At 57.2% G+C, this 20,664-nt stretch overlaps 4 protein-coding genes across 16 annotated transcripts in view; 3 read left to right on the top strand and 1 right to left on the bottom strand.

The window, feature by feature from the left end:
* Positions 1-619: 619 nt before the first annotated feature.
* ATP6V0B (ATPase H+ transporting V0 subunit b) lies at positions 620-3,962 on the top strand. 2 transcript variants are annotated; one of them, XM_019751071.2, is made up of 8 exons: positions 620-796; positions 1,563-1,611; positions 1,844-1,927; positions 2,057-2,134; positions 2,330-2,399; positions 2,513-2,564; positions 2,777-2,967; positions 3,662-3,962. In XM_019751071.2, the coding sequence occupies exons 1-8, from the start codon at positions 730-732 to the stop codon at positions 3,686-3,688; spliced, it is 618 nt and encodes a 205-aa protein (XP_019606630.1). In that variant the 5' UTR covers positions 620-729; the 3' UTR covers positions 3,689-3,962. The 2 variants fall into 2 exon arrangements, with proteins under 2 accessions (XP_019606630.1, XP_074190703.1); XM_074334602.1 differs by lacking the exon at positions 1,563-1,611.
* Positions 3,963-4,874: 912 nt separating this feature from the next.
* Positions 4,875-14,838, top strand: B4GALT2 (beta-1,4-galactosyltransferase 2). Of its 4 annotated transcripts, XM_074334597.1 has the most exons (8): positions 5,115-5,252; positions 5,458-5,663; positions 6,792-7,147; positions 7,371-7,606; positions 10,625-10,815; positions 10,995-11,117; positions 11,229-11,333; positions 13,965-14,838. In XM_074334597.1, exons 2-8 carry the CDS (start codon positions 5,656-5,658, stop codon positions 14,113-14,115), a joined length of 1,170 nt encoding a protein of 389 aa, XP_074190698.1. In that variant the 5' UTR covers positions 5,115-5,252; positions 5,458-5,655; the 3' UTR covers positions 14,116-14,838. The 4 variants fall into 4 exon arrangements, with proteins under 4 accessions (XP_074190701.1, XP_074190699.1, XP_074190698.1 ...); XM_074334600.1 differs by lacking the exon at positions 5,458-5,663 and having other exon boundaries at positions 4,875-5,252; XM_074334598.1 differs by lacking the exon at positions 5,458-5,663 and having other exon boundaries at positions 5,033-5,172.
* Positions 14,839-14,983: 145 nt separating this feature from the next.
* Positions 14,984-19,415, top strand: CCDC24 (coiled-coil domain containing 24). 5 transcript variants are annotated; one of them, XM_019751069.2, is made up of 9 exons: positions 14,984-15,394; positions 15,550-15,722; positions 15,944-16,119; positions 16,262-16,378; positions 17,097-17,174; positions 17,732-17,786; positions 18,481-18,550; positions 18,659-18,737; positions 18,820-19,415. In XM_019751069.2, the coding sequence occupies exons 2-9, from the start codon at positions 15,597-15,599 to the stop codon at positions 19,049-19,051; spliced, it is 933 nt and encodes a 310-aa protein (XP_019606628.2). In that variant the 5' UTR covers positions 14,984-15,394; positions 15,550-15,596; the 3' UTR covers positions 19,052-19,415. The 5 variants fall into 5 exon arrangements, with proteins under 5 accessions (XP_019606628.2, XP_019606626.2, XP_019606629.2 ...); XM_019751067.2 differs by having other exon boundaries at positions 18,824-19,415; XM_019751070.2 differs by having other exon boundaries at positions 17,100-17,174.
* The window catches only part of SLC6A9 (solute carrier family 6 member 9), a 30,929-nt gene continuing 29,636 nt past the window's right edge, over positions 19,372-20,664 (bottom strand). For all 5 annotated transcript variants that reach the window (XM_019751060.2, XM_074334593.1, XM_019751063.2 and 2 more), the window contains one exon: positions 19,372-20,634. In XM_019751060.2, coding sequence (XP_019606619.1) covers positions 20,440-20,634 — 195 coding nt within the window. In that variant the 3' untranslated portion in view covers positions 19,372-20,439. The remainder of the gene's footprint in view (positions 20,635-20,664) is intronic.

Here is a 20,664-nt window from a genome sequence, read left to right on the forward strand (position 1 = left end):
GTCCAGAGTAAACTGGTAGAAGACTAGTAGGCCTTTAAAAGGACTGTGGCGTTAGAGTGAAATGGGAGCCACCAGGGCATTTTAAACAGAGTGACATGATCTTGCTGAAGTTTCATAAGGATCACTAGGGCAGAAGGGGAGCCCAGAGCAGGTGCGTCACCCTGCCTGTGTGTTAGGGAAGGCCTCCTGGGAAAATGATTTCTGAGGACCAGGAGTTGTTAGGCGATAGTGTGAGAACTATGAAGCGTGCTTCAGGGAGAGGAAGCAGCTTGAGCGAAGAAGAGAGCAGGACACCCTCGTGGATCTGAGTAGGAAGGGAAGGGCGGAGGCCCGTGGCTTGGAGGCTAAGCTAGGGAAGCCCAAGAGCAGGCTTGGGTGTAAAGCATGGCTGGTGGGCTGAAACGGGGCGGAGTGTCGGGGCTGAGCAGGAGAAGGCTTGGAGAGACGCGAGCGGGACCCGTCAGATGTCGATACACTTAGAGCCGGAGTCTCTGCCGAAGCGTGAGACTACAACAACCACAATCCTCAGCGCTTACAGTTCCGGCGTCGCCAAGTTCTGGACCAGCAGTGGCGCAGGGCACGGCGCGGGGTCACGTGGTGCCGGCGCGTCACGTGGGCGAGTCAGGTGACAGTGCGGGGCGGGAGGACGGACTGCGGGGCGGACGGTGGACGCAGGGACGTAGCTTTAGCTCTGGCCCCACCGACCCGCGCCCCGCCGTCGTCGCCGCCATGACGGGGCTAGCGCTCCTCTACTCCGGGGTTTTCGTAGCCTTTTGGGCCTGCATGGTCGTCGTGGGTGAGGCCGGGCCCTGGTGGGCGGGCCAGCATCTGGGCCGAACTGGCCGGGCTGGAGCCCAGCGGGGGACGTGGGATCCCGGGAATACTGGGTCCCAGCGCAGGCTCTGTACCTCGGGCTTCGGGACTTGCCTTACGCCTGTCGGGGCCTCACACCCCGACAGACGAGACCCGGATCTCCAGCCGCTTAGGAGGGGCGCGGAAGGGGATAGGTGGGGGCCGCGAGAGCAGCCTTGGTCGCTTTCTGTCGCTCCCGTCCCCCTCCCCCGTCTCACGGCTGTCGTCCTCTTCTTGCTCCTGACCGGCCTACTTGGGTCACGAGCCGGCTGCTCCAGTTCCTCTTTTCCTGGTGGAGTAGCCTTCCCGTGTCCTCCATCCCCCAGCTTGTTGGGTAAACAGCGACTGGGACTGGGCCGGCAGGATCCGGTGGGGCCTGGCCAGGGCCCTTGCTCTCACCCTTCCTCCAGGATATTCAAGTCTGCAGGCAGCTGCACGAGAAGGGTCTTGGTTTAGGAGGTGGTGTCACTGAGGGAGACCATGGTGTCACTGATGTTACTGAGGGAGTAGCAGAAAATTGAGGCCTGAGCAGAGGAATGTGTATAGACAGTTATGGTTTCGCGCGGAGTGGAGGGCGTGCAGCTCCCTTGACGTAGGAATAGGCAGACATTTCGGGAGGTGGCCCATCAGCTGGGCAGCAACTTCTTGTCTAAGTTGGGGAGCATCTCTATAGAGAGCAGCCCCTAACCCCTTTTTTCTCACTGCTGCAGGAATCTGCTACACCATTTTTGACTTGGGCTTCCGCTTTGATGTTGCATGGTAAGGGAAGGAGAGGGGAGGGAGAGGATTCCCCTAGGAGCTGCTTCACTGCAGCCTTCCTTTTCTGACCTGAGCTCCTTCCTCCACCCCATCCCCAGCTGCCTGGGATGTGGACCTTGGGAGATACGAAATCTTTTGTTCTTAGCATCCAGAACTGGTAGGGTTGGGGAAGGGGGGCGGTTTGTGCCCACTTCTCCACCAGGGCTGAATTGCTTTCCTGTCTCCATACCAGGTTCCTGACCGAGACTTCCCCTTTTATGTGGTCAAACCTGGGCATTGGCTTAGCTATCTCCCTGTCTGTGGTTGGGGCAGCATGGTGAGTGTTGGGGTGGTGTGACTAGGGGGAGGGGCTGAGTCATAGCAGGTGGTGTCATTGGGTTATTAGTTACCCTGGGGGCAGTGACAAGCTTGGGCTCTGCTCATTGGTTTTCTGTCCTTCCACCAGGGGCATCTATATTACTGGCTCATCCATCATTGGGGGAGGGGTGAAGGCCCCTAGGATCAAGACCAAGAACCTGGTCAGGTAAGTTAGGGCCCTTGGAAAGTTGGAAGAACCATCTGCACTGGGAACTGCTGTGTGTTTGACCTGACATGCTGCTCCTGACCAGCCTCCCAAAGGGGTGGATGCTAGTGGGGGAAAGGTGGCTAGGGACTCTAGAGGAGGAAAGTTGGGTTTCTTTCTCATCTCTTTCTTCTCTCCATTCCTTTTGCCCACCAGCATCATCTTCTGTGAGGCTGTGGCTATCTATGGCATAATCATGGCAATTGTCATTAGCAACATGGCTGAGGTATGGAGGACCAGGATGGGGTGGGCATCCATTTCAGTGTATTCTGTACCTTGCTTAGCAATGGTGGGGGAAGGGTGTAAGGGTATTTTCTGACACTCCTCTGCCTCCCTTAGCCTTTCAGTGCCACTGACCCTCAAGCCATTGGCCATCGAAACTATCATGCAGGTAGGTGGGTGTGAAGGCAAAACGCTGGGGTTTCACACCTACTTCCCCCGTCATACCCCAAGCTTAGACTCCTCATTTTGATATTCTGTCACCTACTTTGGCCTGTTTTGCAAAGTCAGGGTGGTGATTGGCCCCGTTAGTCCACATGGGGCCCTTGTCCTCATCTCCCCTTGTGTCTGGCTCGGCCTCAGTACTCCCTTTCTATCCCCCAGGCTACTCCATGTTTGGAGCTGGCCTCACAGTGGGCCTGTCTAACCTCTTCTGTGGAGTCTGCGTGGGCATTGTGGGCAGTGGAGCCGCCCTGGCTGACGCACAGAACCCCAGCCTCTTTGTGAAGATTCTCATCGTGGAGATCTTTGGCAGCGCCATCGGCCTCTTTGGGGTCATTGTTGCAATCCTTCAGGTGCTGAATCCTCCTGGGGAACCTCTGTCATTGACCCTAAGCCAGGCTCACCTTCCTTCCAGAGGAGCGGCAGTACTGCTTTCTCCACTTGAACCCCTCAACAGCCTTCACCAATTCATTCCCATCTTCCTGTTTTCCACTTTTGAAACTTTCAACTTAATTTTGTCTTCAATCTGGAAACATTGACAACTGTCCTGTTTTTTCTCTCTGTTACTTTGTGTATATATGTTTCATTTAGTCTCTCTTGTTCTGTTATTTTATTTCTCTGTAGTCTAGACTGGGTTGGGATTTTATCTTTATCAGTTTGTCTTGTGTGTTTCACCGTTTCTCATGGCCTTTGTGTATCTGTGCTGTCAGTAGGACAGCGTGTCTGAATTGTGTCTTGTCTGACAATGTGTGAGTTTGTGGCTGAGAATCAGCCTGAGTGAGGGTCTGAGAGTGATTGTGGGTGCCTGACTGGGTTGACTCTTGGTGATTGGCACTGTTCATATGCCACTTCTCTCCATCTGTATGTCCTACAGCCTAACTGCGGTTGTTCCTGTTCATCTGTGTCTGTCATTGCTTTTGCATCCTGGTCCAGTCATCCATCTGTTGTCTGTCCATCCTACCATGAGTTAGTTAGGTCTGATCTTCCGTCATTTGTCACTGTCTATTCCTCTGTCCCTACCTGATTTCTCCTGTTCTTCTTTTGCAGACCTCCACAGTGAAGATGGGTGACTAGATGATCTGTGTGGGTGGGGCCGTGCCCCACTCTTATTTATTTGTGGTTTTCCTGGGACAGCTGGAGCTGTGCCCCTTAGCCTTTCAAGGGGCTTGGTGTTCAGAGCCCTCCCTGCGCTCACTTCTTGCTGCCTGTCGAATTGAAGGCATTACCTGGCTGGATCTTCAGTGTGGGGAGTGGGCTGCTGATGCCTGCAGCTGTGCACCCAGGTCCCACCTCCAGCCCCAACCCATCTTCCCAGTGTTTGTGAAATAAATGTGGTATTTGTCTGGGTCGTGCCGCTTCTGTTGCCCTCCTTCGTCACCTCCTTTCAGAGAAGAAGAGTAAACAGGCCTATAGGCCTCAACCTCATGCCAGGCTCTTGCCACTTTCTGACTCATAACACAGTCTCTGCTCTAGACAGAGCTGGCTCCTGGGTGGGGAGGTAAGGGTGCTGGACTGAGGACTCGCTGCCCTGAACATGGTTATTGAAGGGCACAGGGAGTCTGGGATTATAGTCCCAGATGTCTGTGTTGGGGAGGGAGGAGGGTGTCCTCCTAGTCCTATGTCCTTGGGGCTCTGTCTGCCAAGCCCAAATCGGCCACATCTACTTACCTGGCTCTACCTTCAGATGCCATCTCTCCCTAGCCTTGTGGAGCTTGGAACTCATTTGCCCCCATCCCAGCAGCAGCCCCTGCCAGTGACTAATTTGATTCCTTTTCCCTAGGGCTACGTCCAGCTCCTCCCACTCCTATCCAATCTCTAACCCAATCTCCTGTTACCCTAAAACCCCAGTCACCGTCAGGCCCCTGCTACACACTTCTATCCGCGCGTTTAAGGGTCCTGTCTCATTAGCAGCCCCCTCCGCTGGACGCTGGACGCCCCTGAATTATGCTTCCATCAATGAGCTGACAAATCCCTCACCTCCCTGCCCTAGTCGGCCTAACTTCCAGGACCTTTCTTTGGCTAAGTTCCTGCTCCAACCCAGACCCGGCTCCTCCGAGACGGGTTTGACCCATCCACACCCTCCCCAGTCAGGACCTCGAATGCACCTCCTTGGATGAGCCTGATTTCTTCCGCTCTTTCCTGGTCTTGTGCCACCTCCGTCCCCTCGCTCCATCGCACTTGGTCGCGGGCAGGAGCGGGCATCGGAGGCGCGCAGCGGGTGCGGGCCCGCTGGAGGCGGGGGCCGCGGGGGCGCGCGCGCGGGCGCGCCGGCCGAGCCTGCCCCTCCGAGGCGCCGTAGCGCGGGAGGGAGGCGGCGGCACTGTGGTCCAACTGTCCGCGGTTCCGTGGGTCTGCCCGGGCGCCCGGCCCCGCCCTGCCCCCCCGGGGCGGCTCCGCTCCATGGCCCGCGGCGGCGGCGGGAAGCGGCCCAGGGGCCGCTGACCGGGCGGCGGGAGGCGGCGGGGCCGGGCCATGGGGGATGGAGCAGTCTGCAGCCGCCGGAGCCCGGAAGCCAGCCCCAACCGGAGCGGCACCCCCTGCTGAGCCCCGAGCGCCGGGTGAGAGGGAAGCGCGCGCGTCCCTCAGTCCAGGGCCCCGAGATTCCAGACCCGGTCCTGCGATCCCCGCCCAGGACCTGGTGAGAGGCGCTGGCGGACAGACCCTGGCCTAGCGTTACCCCACCCTACCCCCATCCTTCGGCTCCCCGTGGGCTCTTCTGCCCGCCCCCGGCCAGCTTCCCTTATTGTCCCTGCTTGCCCCGGCCTCGTGGAGCGGGGAGGCGCTCCACTCACGTTTCCCAGTTGCCTCAGCCCCCGCCCCACATCCACGCCCCCCCACCCCAGGCTCCACACCCACCGGGTCTTTGCTGCCTCCTCCGTCCCGGGTGCCACGTGTTCAAGCGGCTCAGCCTTCCAGCCCCGCCCAAACGCATCTCGTAGCCTGGCGGTCAGCCTGACCCAGAACCCCTGCCTGCCCCGAGGAGGTGTGGGGATGCTTGCACGTGGGGCTGGGTGTTGTGAGCTACCCGGGAGATTGTAGGTATGGCTGGGTAAGTGCAGTATCAGCGGCTTTGTTTGTGAGTGTGTAACTCTGTGTGTTACTGTCATCGGGTGTGTCCCTGACTCTCTGTAGTTCTCTGTGTCTGAGTGCAGGTGACTATAGCTGGGACCCAGGGTGTCTGTGAGGTTGTCTGGTACTGTGTACCTGTGGGTGAGGTGCACCCAGCTCCCTGAAGCACTGCTAGAAGTGCCCACAGAAGTGTTGCTGTTCTGTTGGAACCACAGCTGGAGCCATGGCCCAGGCAAGACCTTTTCCTGCCATGTTGAGTCCCGTATATCTGTCCCCAGGGCCCAGGTAGTCCCCCTTCTGGGAATCAGAACCATCAGTGCTGGGCAGACCCCAAAGAGTTCATCCCAATCCTGGAGGTCTTAGGGGAGGGGTGTCCTGTGCCCCACCTTGTATTGTTACCTCTTGCTCCAGAAGGAAGGGATCCCATAAACATCCTGTCCATAACTGGGCCACTGGATGCTGAGGGCCGCTTCCCAACCTGATCCCAGCTGGCCTGGCCTGCTTGCCACTGAGACCTGTCTGGCCAAACCACCGCCCACCATGCTCCTGGGAAGACTAAGTGAAGTCATGACTATAAAGCGCTCCTGCATGGTAGTTACTCAGTAAATGGTCTCTGTTCCTCACATCATGAGTCCTGGGTTGAGGATGCTGCCTTGGGGGGTGTCTATTCTCTGGGGCACAGGTACCCGTGTGGGTCTGTAGGTACACGTGTTTCCATGTTTAGGTATGAACCAGTGTGGTCAGAGGTCGCATGTCGCACGTTCCTGGGAATCCATGGGCATGTGTATGTGTAAAGTCAGGCAGTAAGGGCATGTACCTGAGTGTGAGGGTGTGTGAGGCTGTGCTTGTGTGTGTGTCAGCGAGGCTGAGGAAAGCAGGTGTATGTAGATGAGTGCTCAGGTGTGTGAAGATGTGTGAGCAGTGAGTTGCCAGGGACTGTCTGTGTGCCTATTTGCAGGTCAAATGTGAGTCCATGAGTGTCAGAGGGTATAAGCAGGTAAGTGTGCGGATGAGGGTCCGTAAGTGTGAGCAGTGGGCGGGAGTTGGGGGGTAGCTTTGCCCATCTGGCCTGACCTGCTGGGTCGGTTTCTCTCCTACCCCTGCTCAGGCCGGCAGCTGGATGCCCGGGCCCATTGGGTGGGCCGGAGGTCGCCTGCGGGATGAGCAGATTGCTAGGGGGGACGCTGGAGCGCGTCTGCAAGGCTGTGCTCCTTCTCTGCCTGCTGCACTTTCTCGTGGCCGTCATCCTCTACTTTGACGTCTACGCCCAGCACTTGGCCTTCTTCAGCCGCTTCAGTGCCCGTGGCACTGCCCGTGCCCTTCACCCAGCTGCCAGCAGCAGCACCAACTGCTCCCGGCCCAACACCACTGCCCCCAGCTCTGGGCTCGCTGAGGCCCCCAGTGTCCGGCCCGGCTCCACGGCTCCCATCCTGCCACCCTGTCCTGACTTGCCACCTGGTCTTGGTGAGCCTGCAGGGTAGGGCCTGCCTAGAGGGGTGGGCAGAGGACCTCACCATTTTGACTGGGGGAATGGAGACTTGTCTTGACCCACGGGGATGCCAAAGGTTCAGGTCTGTTGTAAGAGGGCTATTCCTGGGGTGCCCTTGCCCACCCCCAGGCTGAGGGAGAGGGCTGGTGTCCCTGGATTTTGATGAAGGCCTGATTCCTGCCACCGTCCTGTCTGCAGTGGGCCGACTGCTGATTGAGTTCACGTCACCCATGCCACTGGAGCGGGTGCAGAGGGAGAATCCAGGCGTGCTCCTGGGGGGCCGCTATACGCCGCCTGACTGCACCCCAGCCCAGACAGTGGCAGTCATCATCCCCTTTCGACACCGGGAGCACCACCTACGCTACTGGCTCCACTATCTGCACCCCATCCTGAGGCGACAGCGGCTGCGCTATGGCATCTATGTCATTAACCAGGTGTGCTGCTCGTGACCCCCAGGCTGGGCATGAGCACCTGTGGGTGTGGGGGCCCGTGTATCTATTTGGTGTATGTGTGGGTTTGGGGACGCTCGTGGGTCCTTGTCTGCCATGGTTGTGTGGATATGTGAAGGTAGCTGTGGGGGTACATGCGTGTCAGTGTGCACGTAGGAAGGTATGTGTGAGTGCATGAAGGGGGGGTATGTGCGTGTGAGTGTTGGCACGCACACTGGCAGGTGTGTACATGGCCTCAGTGGTGATGAGCCCCACTGTCCACCCGTGGTGGGCCGCACCCCACGGCACTGGCGGCTTAGGGTCGGCTGGCTGTGAGATGTTGAGGGCCCCAAGGAGAGGGAGAGTTAGCCTCTGAAAGAGGGGTGAAATCTACCTTAGGGCCAAGTGCTGGTCACAGCTAGGCCCAGGAACTCAGCTCACCATCTGAGCCCTGCCATGGGCCTGGCCAGGGCTGGCTACTGGGGCCCAGAGAGGAGCTGACGCAGGACCTCTTCTCCACAGAGAACTCCCAGAATTGGACTTGGATCCCTGTAGACTCCAGGACGATGGTGTGTAGCTGGAGTTGGAGCAGGGGGTTCTGGGAGCAGCAAGAGGCCTTGTTGTCCTGGGGTTGGGAAGCAATGATTGAGATGGGTTTTGAGGGATGAACAGGCATCAGCTCGTAGAGGGACCGGAGGAGGCAGGTGTTCTAGGCAGAGGGACCCGGAGGACCGAGGCCCCAGCAAGAGAACTGGTCTGGTGTGTTCAGAATTATTGGCTGACGTGTGGGGTCCAACATGAAGTAACAAAGATGACGCCAGAGGAGCTGACGGAGGCCAAATCCAGAGGGTCTTCGGAAGCATGTTGAGCACTTGAAATGCACTGAAGGAGGTGGGGCGCTACTGTAAGGTTGTAAGGGGGAGTAATGTAGGTTCGCTTATTAGAAAGATCGCTCTGATTGCATGTGGAGAATGGGATGGAACGGGAGACAAGAGGCAGGGTAGCCAGTGGGGAAAGGAGACAGTGAACATGCATATGAGTCGGGCAGAGTGGTGGGACACACAGTGCAGAGTAAGGAAAGGCAGACACCAGGACAGTTCGAGGGCTTCTGTCTTGGCTGTTTGCTGTGTGGATGGCTGTGCCTGTGAGCGAAATGGGAACACAGGAGCTGGACAAGGTCTGGGGGAGAGCAGGACTCTGAATTCTTTTCTGCATGTGAGGAGTTTGAGTGCCTGGGGGAAGTGTCAGAGGAATGTTTAGCAGGCAGCTGGACAAATGAGTCGACCTAGGAGTGAGGTCTGAGGTGGAGAGAGGTTTCTGTATGTAGATGGTCCCTAAAAACAACAACGTCTAAGCTGCCCAGGGAGCATGGGACCTGAGAGGACAAAGCCAGCACATGAGAGATGGGCGGAGAAAGAGAGACTGCACAGAGGCTGCGAAGGTTGGCTGGAAAGGTTAGAGGATACCTGGAAGAATGTGGTGTTCTGGAAGCCCAGGAATTAGTGTCAAGAAGGAAGCATGGCAGCTGCATGAGGGCTGCTGGGGGAGTAAAGAAGGATGTGGACCAAGAAGCGGCCAGTGGATTTAGCAACAAGGTGGGCCCAGCGAGAGCCATTTCAGGGGCATGGTGGGGGCGGAAGCAGATTGCAGTGGGTTGAGGAAGGAATCAGATTTGACAAAATGGAAATAGCCAATTGGAGACAACGCCTTAAAAAAAAAAAAAATCTCTGCCAAGAAGGGACGCAAAAGGTAGGGCGGTGGCTAGAGAGAGGTTTTTTTCAGATGGGAGAGAATTGCGCATGTTTATGAGCTGTGTGGGAGAAACTTAGGGCTCTTGGCTGGTGAGAGAGGTTAGAAAGGAGTGCTGATGAGCCAGGAGAAAATGGACTGGTGGGAGAGAAGGTACAGGGGAAGGAGAGAAGAGAGCTAGGGGGGCTGGGCAGTTCAGGGTTCCAAGGGAGCAACTCCCGTCCCATTGGGCGCAGGCTGGCTGGTGGAGAGGAAGGGACACTATTCCTTCCATGCTTCCAGAAGGGCCCACTCAAAGACCCCTTCTCCAGGAACCTCTCTGGCTCCAGCCTAGAGATTGTGTGTTGGGGCAGGGGGCTCAGGGGCCACTTCCTTCCATAGAATCCTCTTTGTTCTGGCCAGAATTTGGAGCTTGGGCCTGCATGGCCAGGGTCCCAGCCTCAAGGAGATCTGGCCCTGCAGCCCCATTTCTCGGAGGACCCCAGACTCACTGGACTATGACTGCCTGTAGAGCCCATGCTTGTCCTTTGGTTGGGAGACAAGAGAATCTAGCCCAGTCCTGTCCTGACCTCAGAGGCTGCCCAGAGACTGGATGTGGATCCATATGAGCCAGAGAGGTCCGGTGGCCAAGGCTCAGTAGTTCAGTCCCTGTGGTTTCTGCCTCTTAGACACTGGTCATTTGGGGCATTTGTTGTCTCACTTCATGACTGTGCTCGGCAGGGATAGTGTGCTCAGGGCCGCCCATCTCCAGGATCCCCAGTGGTGCAAAGACGGCACCTAGCACAAGGGACAGGGCCACAGGGTGTGTCTGAGTGAAGGAACGAATGGAATACCTCGAAATCACAGTTTAAGTGGCCACTGGCACACGTGAAGCACACAGGAGGGAATAAAGAATAATACTTGGCAAGGAGGTTTGGTCAGGGAGACCTTCTAGATGGGCTTGCCAAGCAGAGGAGAGCGTTCCAGGCAGGGGGCATTGCTAACACCAAGGCTTAAGCAAGGAGTCTGGCATGTTCTGGGCCCCTGAGGAGTGGAGTGGAGCTGGGCCTTGGGGTCTGAAGCCAGCAGCCAGAGAGAAGACTAGAGCCAAATCATGGAAGGCCTTGGAAGGCTGGTCCAGGCTAAGGAGCTGGACTTAATCCTAAGAGTCTGCAGGAGCCACGTGGGGTTGGCGTTGGGTAGTAGGCCCAAGGGGACTGCTGTGGACAGCGGTAAAGTGGCAGGTGCTTGCCAGTCTCAGGCCAAGAACTAACCTGTCCTCTCTACCAACCCCAGCATGGTGAGGACACCTTCAACCGGGCCAAGCTGCTCAATGTAGGCTTCCTAGAGGCGCTGAAGGAGGACGCCACCTACGACTGCTTCATCTTCAGTGACGTGGACCTGGTCCCCATGGATGACCGCAACCTGTACCACTGTGGTGACCAGCCCCGCCACTTTGCCATTGCTGTGGACAAGTTCGGCTTCCGGTGAGGGCTCCCTTTGCAGCCAGACCCAGACTTCCCCACCCCCACCACCCCCATCTCCCCTCACCACACCCAGGCCCTTGCTCCTGGCTCCTGGGCACACTCTCCCCCCACCCCATCTCGGGTCCTCCATCGGGAATCCCCTCAGGCCCCTCACTGACGCGTGCCCTCCCATGCCATAGGCTGCCCTATGCTGGCTACTTTGGAGGCGTGTCGGGCCTGAGTAAAGCCCAGTTTCTGAGAATCAATGGCTTCCCCAATGAGTACTGGGGCTGGGGTGGTGAGGATGACGACATCTTCAACCGGTGAGTAGGGACTGGGTGGGGAGCAGACTGGGTGTGAGAGGGTGCAGCAGAGGGGGCGGGGCTCCTTGCCCTTCCTGGTGCCTGCTCTAGTCCGTCTGTCCCCGTCCCCAGGATCTCCCTGACTGGGATGAAGATCTCGCGCCCAGACATCCGCATAGGCCGCTACCGAATGATCAAGCACGACCGGGACAAGCATAACGAGCCCAACCCTCAGAGGTGACCCCAGCACCCCTGACCCCAGGGCCCCTAACCCCGTACTCCCTGACGTGACCCCAGTACCATGGATCCCCAGAGGGGATTCCAAGGCCCCTGAGCCTTGGCTCTCAGAGATGACTCTCAGCACCGCTGATCCCGTTTCCCACCGCCCAGCTCAGCCTCACCTCAGACAGCTCTCACCCCTGGCCCGGTTCTTCGAGGTGACTAAATAAAGGCAGGGCTCAGATCATCACTGAGTAGATTGTCTTCACATAAGTGCCCTCACAGACCTCCCTCGTGCCAGAGCCGATAGGACGAGATGTAGCAGGCACTGGGCTTAGCTTCTGGTCCTGGGGACCAGCAAAGGCGGCCTGAGCAGTGTAGGGCGGGGACCAGAAAGACAGGACTGGCCCCTCTGAGATTGGAGCAGGCAGCTCCCGTCTCTGAGGATGTAGCAACATTTGGTGTCTGATGCTGGCTGGGAGGTGTGCCGAAGGGCATGTGAAATGTAGACCAGGGTTTCCTGACAGTGCTTGGGACTGTCTGGTGCCAAATCTTGGGGCTAGAGGGCTCCAGAGCTGGATATCCCACCTAAAGTTCACTCTAGGGAGGGAGACTGGCAGTTACAGCATAAGGTGATCAGGGCAAGGTGCTGTCCTGGCAGAGTGATGGTGGGAGGCTTCCTGGAGGAGGTGATACTACACTGGAGTTTGAAAAGTGTTATTCATTCAACAAATATTTGTCATACACCTACCTTGGGCACAGTGATGTATTCACCAGGCTAATGGAAGAGGAAATAGTATGTCTAGGAGTTTGGAATGTGAACATGCCTGGTAAAACCAAGGGTAAAACTCTCAGGTATTAAAATTTCTGAGGGCTGGGAGTGACAGTAGACGGGGTCAGTGCTGGGTGTTTGGGGGTCTCAAATCCCAGGTTGGAGTTTTACTTTTGTCCCAGGGGTGCTGGGGAGTCATGGAAGGGCTTTAAGCAGGGAAGTGGCAGGATCAGATTTGGGAGTTTAGAAGGATCACCCTTTGAGCTTGAAGAAGGTGAAGGGCTGGCAGAGCAGCTGGGTGGCGCTGAAGGGAAGTCCACCAGTCCTGAAAGATCAATGGGGCCCGGGAGGTGTGCTGGGCATGAGGCTGGTATGCCCCAGCTGGAACAGTGGGGTTGTTCTGCTCTGCACCCAGGGTGTAAGAGTGGGGGAGGGAGGTTGCTGCACTGATGTAGGGTTGATCTTTGGCAGAGTGTGAAGCACCGGGCGTCCAGGGAGCTGATGAAAAAGCAGTTCAGATAAAAACCACGGTGAACAGGGAAGAGACGAGAGACTGGGAGAAGAAGGCTTTAGGGCATCTGAGAGAGAGTGCTCAGTGTGGGGATGGCTGCAGAGAGGAATGTGAGCTCAGAAGGATGGGGATGATCCAAACAGTTGGGATGAGGGTGGGAGTGGAGCTCTAGAATGCCAGGAGCCTTGGTCCTGTTTTAGGAATAGCCATCATCAGTGATACCTGCCTTGGGTGGGGAAGTTGCAAGACAACAAGACATTCTAGCTAAAGAAACTCTGGATGGTGGTTCCATTTACCTACCTGTTTTTGCCTCAAATTTAGGAGTTCTCCTGGATTCTTTTTCCCCTCATCCTACATGACCCAACCATCAGCAAGTCATATCAATGCCACGCCCCAAACATATCTGATCCCATCCACTTTTCCCTTTGTGAACTCTTCTCTAGTGCAGCCTCTGTCATCTTGCCTGGACTACTGCAATGACCTCTCACTGGTTTCCCTGCTTCCCCCTTGCCCTTCTATAGTTCATGTTCCCTTCCTCCCCCCAAACTGAGCTAAAAATCCCTCTGTCTTCTCACAGAATAATAAAAAAAAAACCTGCTTCCTCTGACTTACAGAGCCCTGCTCATACATGCTCTAACCTCCAAGCTAATCTTACTGTTTCTTCCCTTGACCCAGTAAGCTCTAGCCAGTCAACTGCGCAAATTCTCATTCTCAGTTTAGAGTCAGCATGGCCTATTACCTCTGCCTGGAATGCTCTTCCCCCTGCTGTCAGCTTGCTATCACATACTCACCCCTTCCAAGTCAGTCATCTTGGTCTCCCTCTCCTATCTCCCTTAGTACTCGGACATGTTTTTGTCTGTTACCTGTCTCCCCTAGTAGAATAGACTTGTCATAAGAGGAAGGAAGGACCTTGCTGTCCTTTTCACAGCTATGTCCCTGGTGCTTGGAGTAGAGCCTGGCTTATGGGGACTGCTCAATAAATAGATGGTGAACGAGTGACTAAAGGATGAGGAACAGAGAAGATGGCACAGAGATAATGGGTTTGTGGAGTAAAGATATATCTGATACAGGACACGTTGCATTTGAGGTGCCTATGGGATGCCTCATGTCTGATACTAAGACTTGGAAGGTCTGAGATGAGAGAAATATTTGTAAGGGTGTCACAATTTGGACTCAAGGAGGTGAGATCTCTGTTTTGAGGGTAGATGCAAGAGGAAAAGGTTCCAGGCAGGTGGAGGGTAGAGGGGAAGCAAGGAGAATCGACTCACCCCTGGGAGAAACCAGGATGGTTTGCGCCTTGGCCCCAGAGATCCCACATTGGGTTTGGCGGTGAGCCCTGATCTGGACCCATTTCCATTCTGTCTAGGTTTACCAAGATTCAAAACACGATCCTGACCATGAAGCAGGATGGCATTGGGTCAGTGCGGTACCAGGTCTTGGAAGTGTCTCGGCAGCCGCTCTTCACCAACATCACAGTGGACATTGGGCGGCCCCCATCATGGCCCCCTCGGGGATGACACTAACGGACAAAGGCTCCCGTGCCAAGGATTGCCTGCCAGAGGACTGACCTACAGCCTGGCTGGAGGCTGCTCTGTGGGGGATCCCCAGGACTGAGACTGTGGGCTCTGTTTTTTGAGGATCTTCAGTAGGCCCCCCCCCCAGCTGCACCTGGAAGTTTTAGAACCTACTTTGGGGGGAGGTTTCCATCCCGGGGAGGCCCCTCAAGTGTGGCCCTCTCTGGGGTCAACCCTCCTTTTTGCCCCTCCCCATCCCAACCCCCCCTCACTGTCAGGGTCGGGCCAGCCCCTGCACTGCCTCACCGAGTGGCCTGGGCTAGGTCACTCCACCTCTCTGTGCCTCAGTTTCCCCTCCCTTGAGTCCCCTAGGGCCTGGAAGAGTGGGAGGTATGACTAGGGGGCAGTGCTGCTTCCAGGGGGAATTGTCGGACATGGGGATCCCCCTTGCTCCCAGGGGAGGGGAAACCTTTTTCATTCAACATTGTAGGGGGCAAACTGGTGGCCCCCTGCTGAGGAGCAGCCTCAGGAGGGGACCAGAGTGGGTGCTGTGTCGCTGCCTGGGATCTTGGGGTTGGGATTTGCATGGGTGGCAGGTGGGGTTTGGATCAGTATGGTTCCCGCCTCCCTGTCTCAGAGGGAAGGCATTAGCCCCAGGGCCAGCTCGTGTTTGTATATTGCACAGAAACTTGTGTGGGTGCTTTAGTAAAAAACATTAATGGAGCAGCCCCTTTGTCTGTTTGGGGATGGGAATCTGGGTCCCTGGACCCAGACCCTGAAAGTATTGTGGGAGGGCGCCTAGCCCAACCTATTGTTCTGGCCAGGTCTAGCCCAGTCTGTCCCAGTTCCCCAGGCCCCTCCAAGGGGAAACGTTTTCCCTGCCACACTGCCTCCAGGCCAAAAGAGGCAACGAAGTAATAAATCCAGTGGGCCCAAACTTCTTGGTTCTTTCACCTGTCCCGAAACCGACAGGTGCCCAGGGATGAGCCCAAGGTACTTGGGGTCAGGGACCCACGGATGGTTGGGACTCCAAAACCACCTACCTCGGCTGTGGGTCGGACTCTCGGTAAACTGGAGCCTCCAGACCTGGAATAGGCGGGGGCGGGGGCGGGGCCTGGGGTAGCGTGCAGTTTCCCGGGTGACGGCCGCGCGAAGGAGGCTGGGCTTGGGTCCCGGTCTCCAGGGCCCGGCTCCTGGGGACGGTGACCAGGAACCGGAGCCCGGGAACGTCAGCAAGAACTGGCACAAGAGACATCGCCAAAGCCTGGCAGCTTCGGACCGGGTAATTAAGTCGGGAGGCCCAGCGGCAGAACAAGGGTGATACTTTGAAGAGGACGGCGGGCGCTACAGGCTGAGGGCGTGGCCTACGAGGTGGGAAGGGGGCGGGGCGTGCGTGGGCGTGGCCCGACCCGACACCACTAGCGGTCTGTCCCGCAGGTCTGAGCGTGGGGTCGCGCGTCCGGGTGTCGCGGCGCCGGCTGGCCATGCCTGGGGATTCTCGGTCGCTGTGGGAGCTGGTGGAGGAGCACGTTCCGTTCCCGGAGCGGCCCGAAGTAAAGAGGATTCTGGGGGAGACAACGGTGGACCTGAGCCTGGAGCTGCGGGCAGAGGTCGGGGGAGTGGGAAGGTGGGCCACACCCCACACCGGTCCCACGACTCGGGTGATTTCCTCCGCCTCCTCCGGTCCCCAGCTCTACCAGATAACTCGAGATCCTGTCGGATCTCACAGTCTGCCCAGCCCTCTCCTGTTTGACTCCGCCTCACCCCCCCAGCCGCTCTCACTCCCTTCATTTCCCACCCCAGCCGCAAGTTATCTTAGCTCTCCTTGCAGGTGGTGATGTTAAGGTCACTGCTCCAAGAGGCTCGAGCCTCCCAAACCCCGGGCTCCCGCCCCACTTCTGACCCATCCTCCCTTCTGGCTCCACCGCCCCTCCTAAGAGACCTCGTGCGCCAGGAACTGCGGCAGCTGCTCCAAGGTCTCCGTCAGAAGGCCATCTATGAGGGCAGGTGAGAGCCTCAAACCTGGGCCTGGGCTGTCCCCAGAACTCAGATGGGCTAGTCCTGCACCTGACAAGGGGCCCGGGGTGGCCTTTCCTGTGGTTCCCTAGAAGGAGCCCCTGAGTTTCCCTCGTGTGCACACCTTCTGCAGGGACCAGACCCAGGCTTGGGTCCAGTACAGCCCCAGAGTCCTGCGTTTTGCATTGAAGGAGCCCAGGTGTGATTTTACAGAACAGGAGATCTTCCAGACGACAGCTGGTGAACCCAGGTAAAGTGGTGATAGGAGAGGAGGGATCTGTCCCTGATTGGCAGACAGCCCCAGCTAATTGGTGAGTCCCACCTGGCTCCATGCAGAAACTCCTGATCTGGGGCTGGACACTTCTACAGCCATTTGTAGTAGGCATGGGTACATGAGGGCTGCAGAAGCCCAGGAAACATCTGCCAGGCCTCGGGGCAGGCAAGGCTTCCTGGAGAAAGTGATAGGTTTGATCTGGGTCTTGGGGTAGAGGAACAGATTTCCAGGCAGACCAAAAAAAGAAGAGCTTTGCAGAAAGAGGGAGCACTGTATTCAAACATGGGTGGGAGGGAAGGAGGCTGTGTCCACTAGTCACTTGTTCCTCAGGCTTAGAGAACAGGAACGAGAGCTGGGATAGAGAGGGATGGGGACTGAATGAGATAAACGAGCAGGAGTGTGTTCATAAGAAGTGAACGGCAGCAACTTATTTCTAAGTCTCACACAGCCCTATAAGGTGGGTGATGTCCCCATCTTCCAGTTGAGGAAACTAAAGCTCAGAAAGGCCCCAGATCACACACAGTGAAAGGTGGCAGAGCCCATTTGCAAACCCAGACTCCTGAACTTCTCCTCTTTGCACTGTATCATGTTGCCTTTGTGAGAAAAGACACGAAATTGTCTAGAAGGGGCATTTGTGTCATGAAGGCCTGGGGTGAGGCAACATGAGGAGAGTGATGTGGACTTCATCTGCCAGCAGCAGTCACAGAGACCTCAGTGTCATCAAGGACCAGCTGAACATGTGCAACATTGACGAGGTTGCTGGACACCTACGGTGAGGCCCCTGAATGTGTAGTGGGGGTGGAAACGGGGAGGAGACTGTGAAAGAGGAAAGGGAGGCAGCATCCCTGGGGGTGGGGGTGGGGGGAGATGAGCCATGAGAGCAAGGCAGAGAGGTAGAAAGGGCATGTTGCTGCAGGGCTGGTCAAGTTGCTGCCTGGAAATAGCCAAGTACTGATGCCAGCAGGGGCCATGGCCTGATGACTTTTATCCTGAGGTTGGGATGGGGGAAACCACAAAAGAGTTTTAAAGTAGGGGAAGCGCTGTGATGTGGAGGAGAATGGAGGCAGGAAGTGTCGCAGACCCAGTGCCATAGTGCAGAAGGAAAAATGATGCCTGCCGGGGTGGACATGGTGAGATATGCAAAGAGTAGACACATTCTGCCCAGGAAGAAGTTAGGCAGGAGCTGGAAGGCTGTACTGGGCAGCACCCGGGCAGCAGAGGGCCTGGAGGGGGCTCCTGGTGAGGCTTGAGGGTGGGGCTGTGTGGAGGACTCAGCTGAGACCTGGTCCTGTGGCGCTGGTTCTGGCTGCTGCACACCCTGTGACCCAGGAGCCTCCTGGAGGAGGAGTGTCACACTTTGGCGAGAGAGATCCCCATCCTGCAGGTGAGCTGCAACTCTGAGCCTGCCTCTGCACCCCACCTCAGCCTTTCCGCTGAGTGTAGACACAGCCACCTCTCACCTGGTGTATGAGCCCACATACATGCGTGTCTGTGTGTGTACATGCATGTAAACGCTGAGTCCTGTGTCCGTTTCTTACGTGTGCATTTCTTGTGTGTGTGAATCCAGAAGCCCAAGATTGTGGTTGAGCCTCTAAGTCAGGGGTGTCCAAACTTTTTTCAACGTTTTTCACCAAGGGCCGTAGGCGGTAAAATACACAAACAGCCGGGCCACTCACTCGAGGTGAAGTACGTATTGCCTCGCCTGGTTTATTTAAGTAAACTAAATATATTTTTGGAATTTGCTGCGGGCCAATTAACAATGGATTGCGGGCCGCAGTTGGCCCGCGGGCCGCAGTTTGGACACCCCTGCTCTAAGTCCAAGGTCAGCACTTTTAGATTAACCTGCTAGATTTGCTTCCCAGGCTTTTGCCTCCTTCCTTTCCCTAAGTGTGGGTCTAGGCTTGCTACCACCTCACCAAAGTGATGTTCCCCTGGGGACTGCCCTCAGGTGGTTGGGATGAGAAGGCTGGCACAGGCTGGTTCTTGGGCCCTGCCATGGGGATCTTGGCCTCTGTACCTGACCTGCCGTACCCCACCCCTGCCATGAGGCTGGGGCACTGAGCCAGCTCTGCTTGCAGCGCTGCCTGGAAGAGGAGTACACAGGGGCACCCCAGCCCTCTGAGGCCACCTTAGAGCCCACCCTGGCAGGTGAGGCCCCTGAGTAGGCCCAAGTCCCCCGTCTCCTGCTCCCCACCCCACTCTTGTACATACCCTAGAAGAGCTAGGTGCTTCATCTCAGATACACCTCTCCTCCAGAACTAAAGGAACAGAAAGCAGCCATGCAGCAGGAGCTACAGGAGCCTCTGATGCCTTCCTGTGTCTCCACCAGCCACAGGTAAACCAGAGAGATAGACAGCTGGACGGGGTGGGTGAAGGGTCAGGTTATGACCTTCTCATGGCTACTCCTTCTTGTTTAGGCAGCAGCCCTTGGGGTCCTCCAGCCAGGGCCTCAGACCCTTGCCTTACCTCCGTGGGGCTGCTGGAGTTAAGGCTGGGCCTTCCCACTGCTGCCTGCCTGCTCCTCCTCTGGAACGCAGGCCTCAAGGCCTGGCTGCCACCTGCCGCTGGGGACGGAAGCTGCAGTGCAGCCCCAGGAAAAGACCAGCTTCTACCCCAATGTCCAGTGCAGCGCCGCAGGCCCCAACCTGATGGGCTCGTCACAAAGTAGGCTTTGGCTTCGCTGGAACTCTCCTCATCTGCTGCTGTCACCTCTCAGCGGCCACAGCCCCGCCCGCTTCAGATCTAGTCTTGGACGGGCCCTCACCAGGACCCCAAGGCTGTCTGGCTGGCTGGCTCTCACCCCCCCCTTGCCAAGTCCCTGGTATCTGGTCCTGACCATCATAGCCTTTGGCCTTTCTCCTCCCAGTCCTCCACAAAGTCCTGCTGAGTGTGGACAGTATAGAGGTCTCATCCCAGCCCTGACTCTTGTCCCTCTGGGGGACTCAGACAAAGCACAGTAGCAGCTCAGAGACAGGAATAGAAATTTCATTAAAATCTATGGACTTTAAAATCCTAGTGGTGCACGGATGGACAGGGGTAGGCGGTGCACCATTATTGCTACAGAGAATTAGAGGCAGCTCTGCCGGGGCTGTCACTGCACAGAGGGGCACATAGGATGGACAAATGGACACTGCAGGGCTTGGGGGTAGGAGCTCTGGCTCCGGAGAAGGGATGGGGCACGCGGCTGGGGCCATTTGGCACGTGAACAAGAGCAGCCCAATTTGGGAAGACTGGGCCTTTAGTCTGGTGGAGGGAGGGCAAGGCGGTGTCATGTAGGGTCCTCTTCCCCAGGGCTCTGGGCTCAGACCTCCTGCTGAGCAGCACTCTACCCCCGAGCCCCCAGAAACTAGTGCTTTGGGCAGGCTGCTGAGTCATGGGCCTCTGCTGGCTAGGCCTGGCAGCCAGGGCTGGCATGAGGCACAGAAACCCCAGAGCAGCTGAGTGAGGTGCAGTCAGGCCTGGAAGACAGATTGAGCCCGAGACTGGGGGCAAGGGAGTGGCAACCACAGATAACACAATTTTTACAAAAATCATTGCACAGACAAACAGGGCTGGGAGCACAGCCTGACAATACTGCACGCCCCTAGCCCTTCACCCTGCCCCTGGGTCTTTGCCTGGGCAGAGGCTGGGGTCTGCTCTGAGGGTAGGGACACTGGTCAGGAGGCTGAAGGCCCAAGGACAGGGACAGGGGAGGCCCACCCAGAACCTCAGCTCAGGGTAGCGTGTGGCGGCATCATAGGCCACATAAAGCCCAACAGGCCTCTGGGGACCTAGCCCAAGGCCCTTTCAAAGTGCTTTGGCCCCCCCACTGGGCAACCCTGCCTTCCCCCTCCCCCAAGCTGCCATCTTGGCATCCAAAGGACCTGTAAACACTGGGGACACAAGCACGAATGACCGCGCTAGCAGTGGTGGCCAAGGTGACAGCAGCTGCCCTGGCAAGGGCATGGCGGGGGCAGGTGGTGACACCTGTCCACTGCCTCCCTAGTCTCTGTGGTGGGAGCACAGGGTGGGGTTGGGGTACTCCCCGGCAGCTGTGCTCATATCCGGGAGTCCTGCAGACGGCTGGAGCCATTACTGCCCACCATCGGGATCTGGGCCTTGTCCGGGTGAAGTGGCTGCACTTCAAGCCCATCTTCAGGAGAGGGCGGTAGGATGGGGGCATAGCGTCCAGTCCGATGCTCCAGGAGCGCGGGGCCCCAGTCTCTGCTTGGCTTTGTGGCATTTTTCAAACGCTGCAGGAGAGAGGTGTGGGGGGTCGGGGG

Source organism: Rhinolophus sinicus, linkage group LG06 (genome assembly GCF_036562045.2).
Source record: "Rhinolophus sinicus isolate RSC01 linkage group LG06, ASM3656204v1, whole genome shotgun sequence".
Taxonomy (NCBI): domain Eukaryota; kingdom Metazoa; phylum Chordata; class Mammalia; order Chiroptera; family Rhinolophidae; genus Rhinolophus; species Rhinolophus sinicus.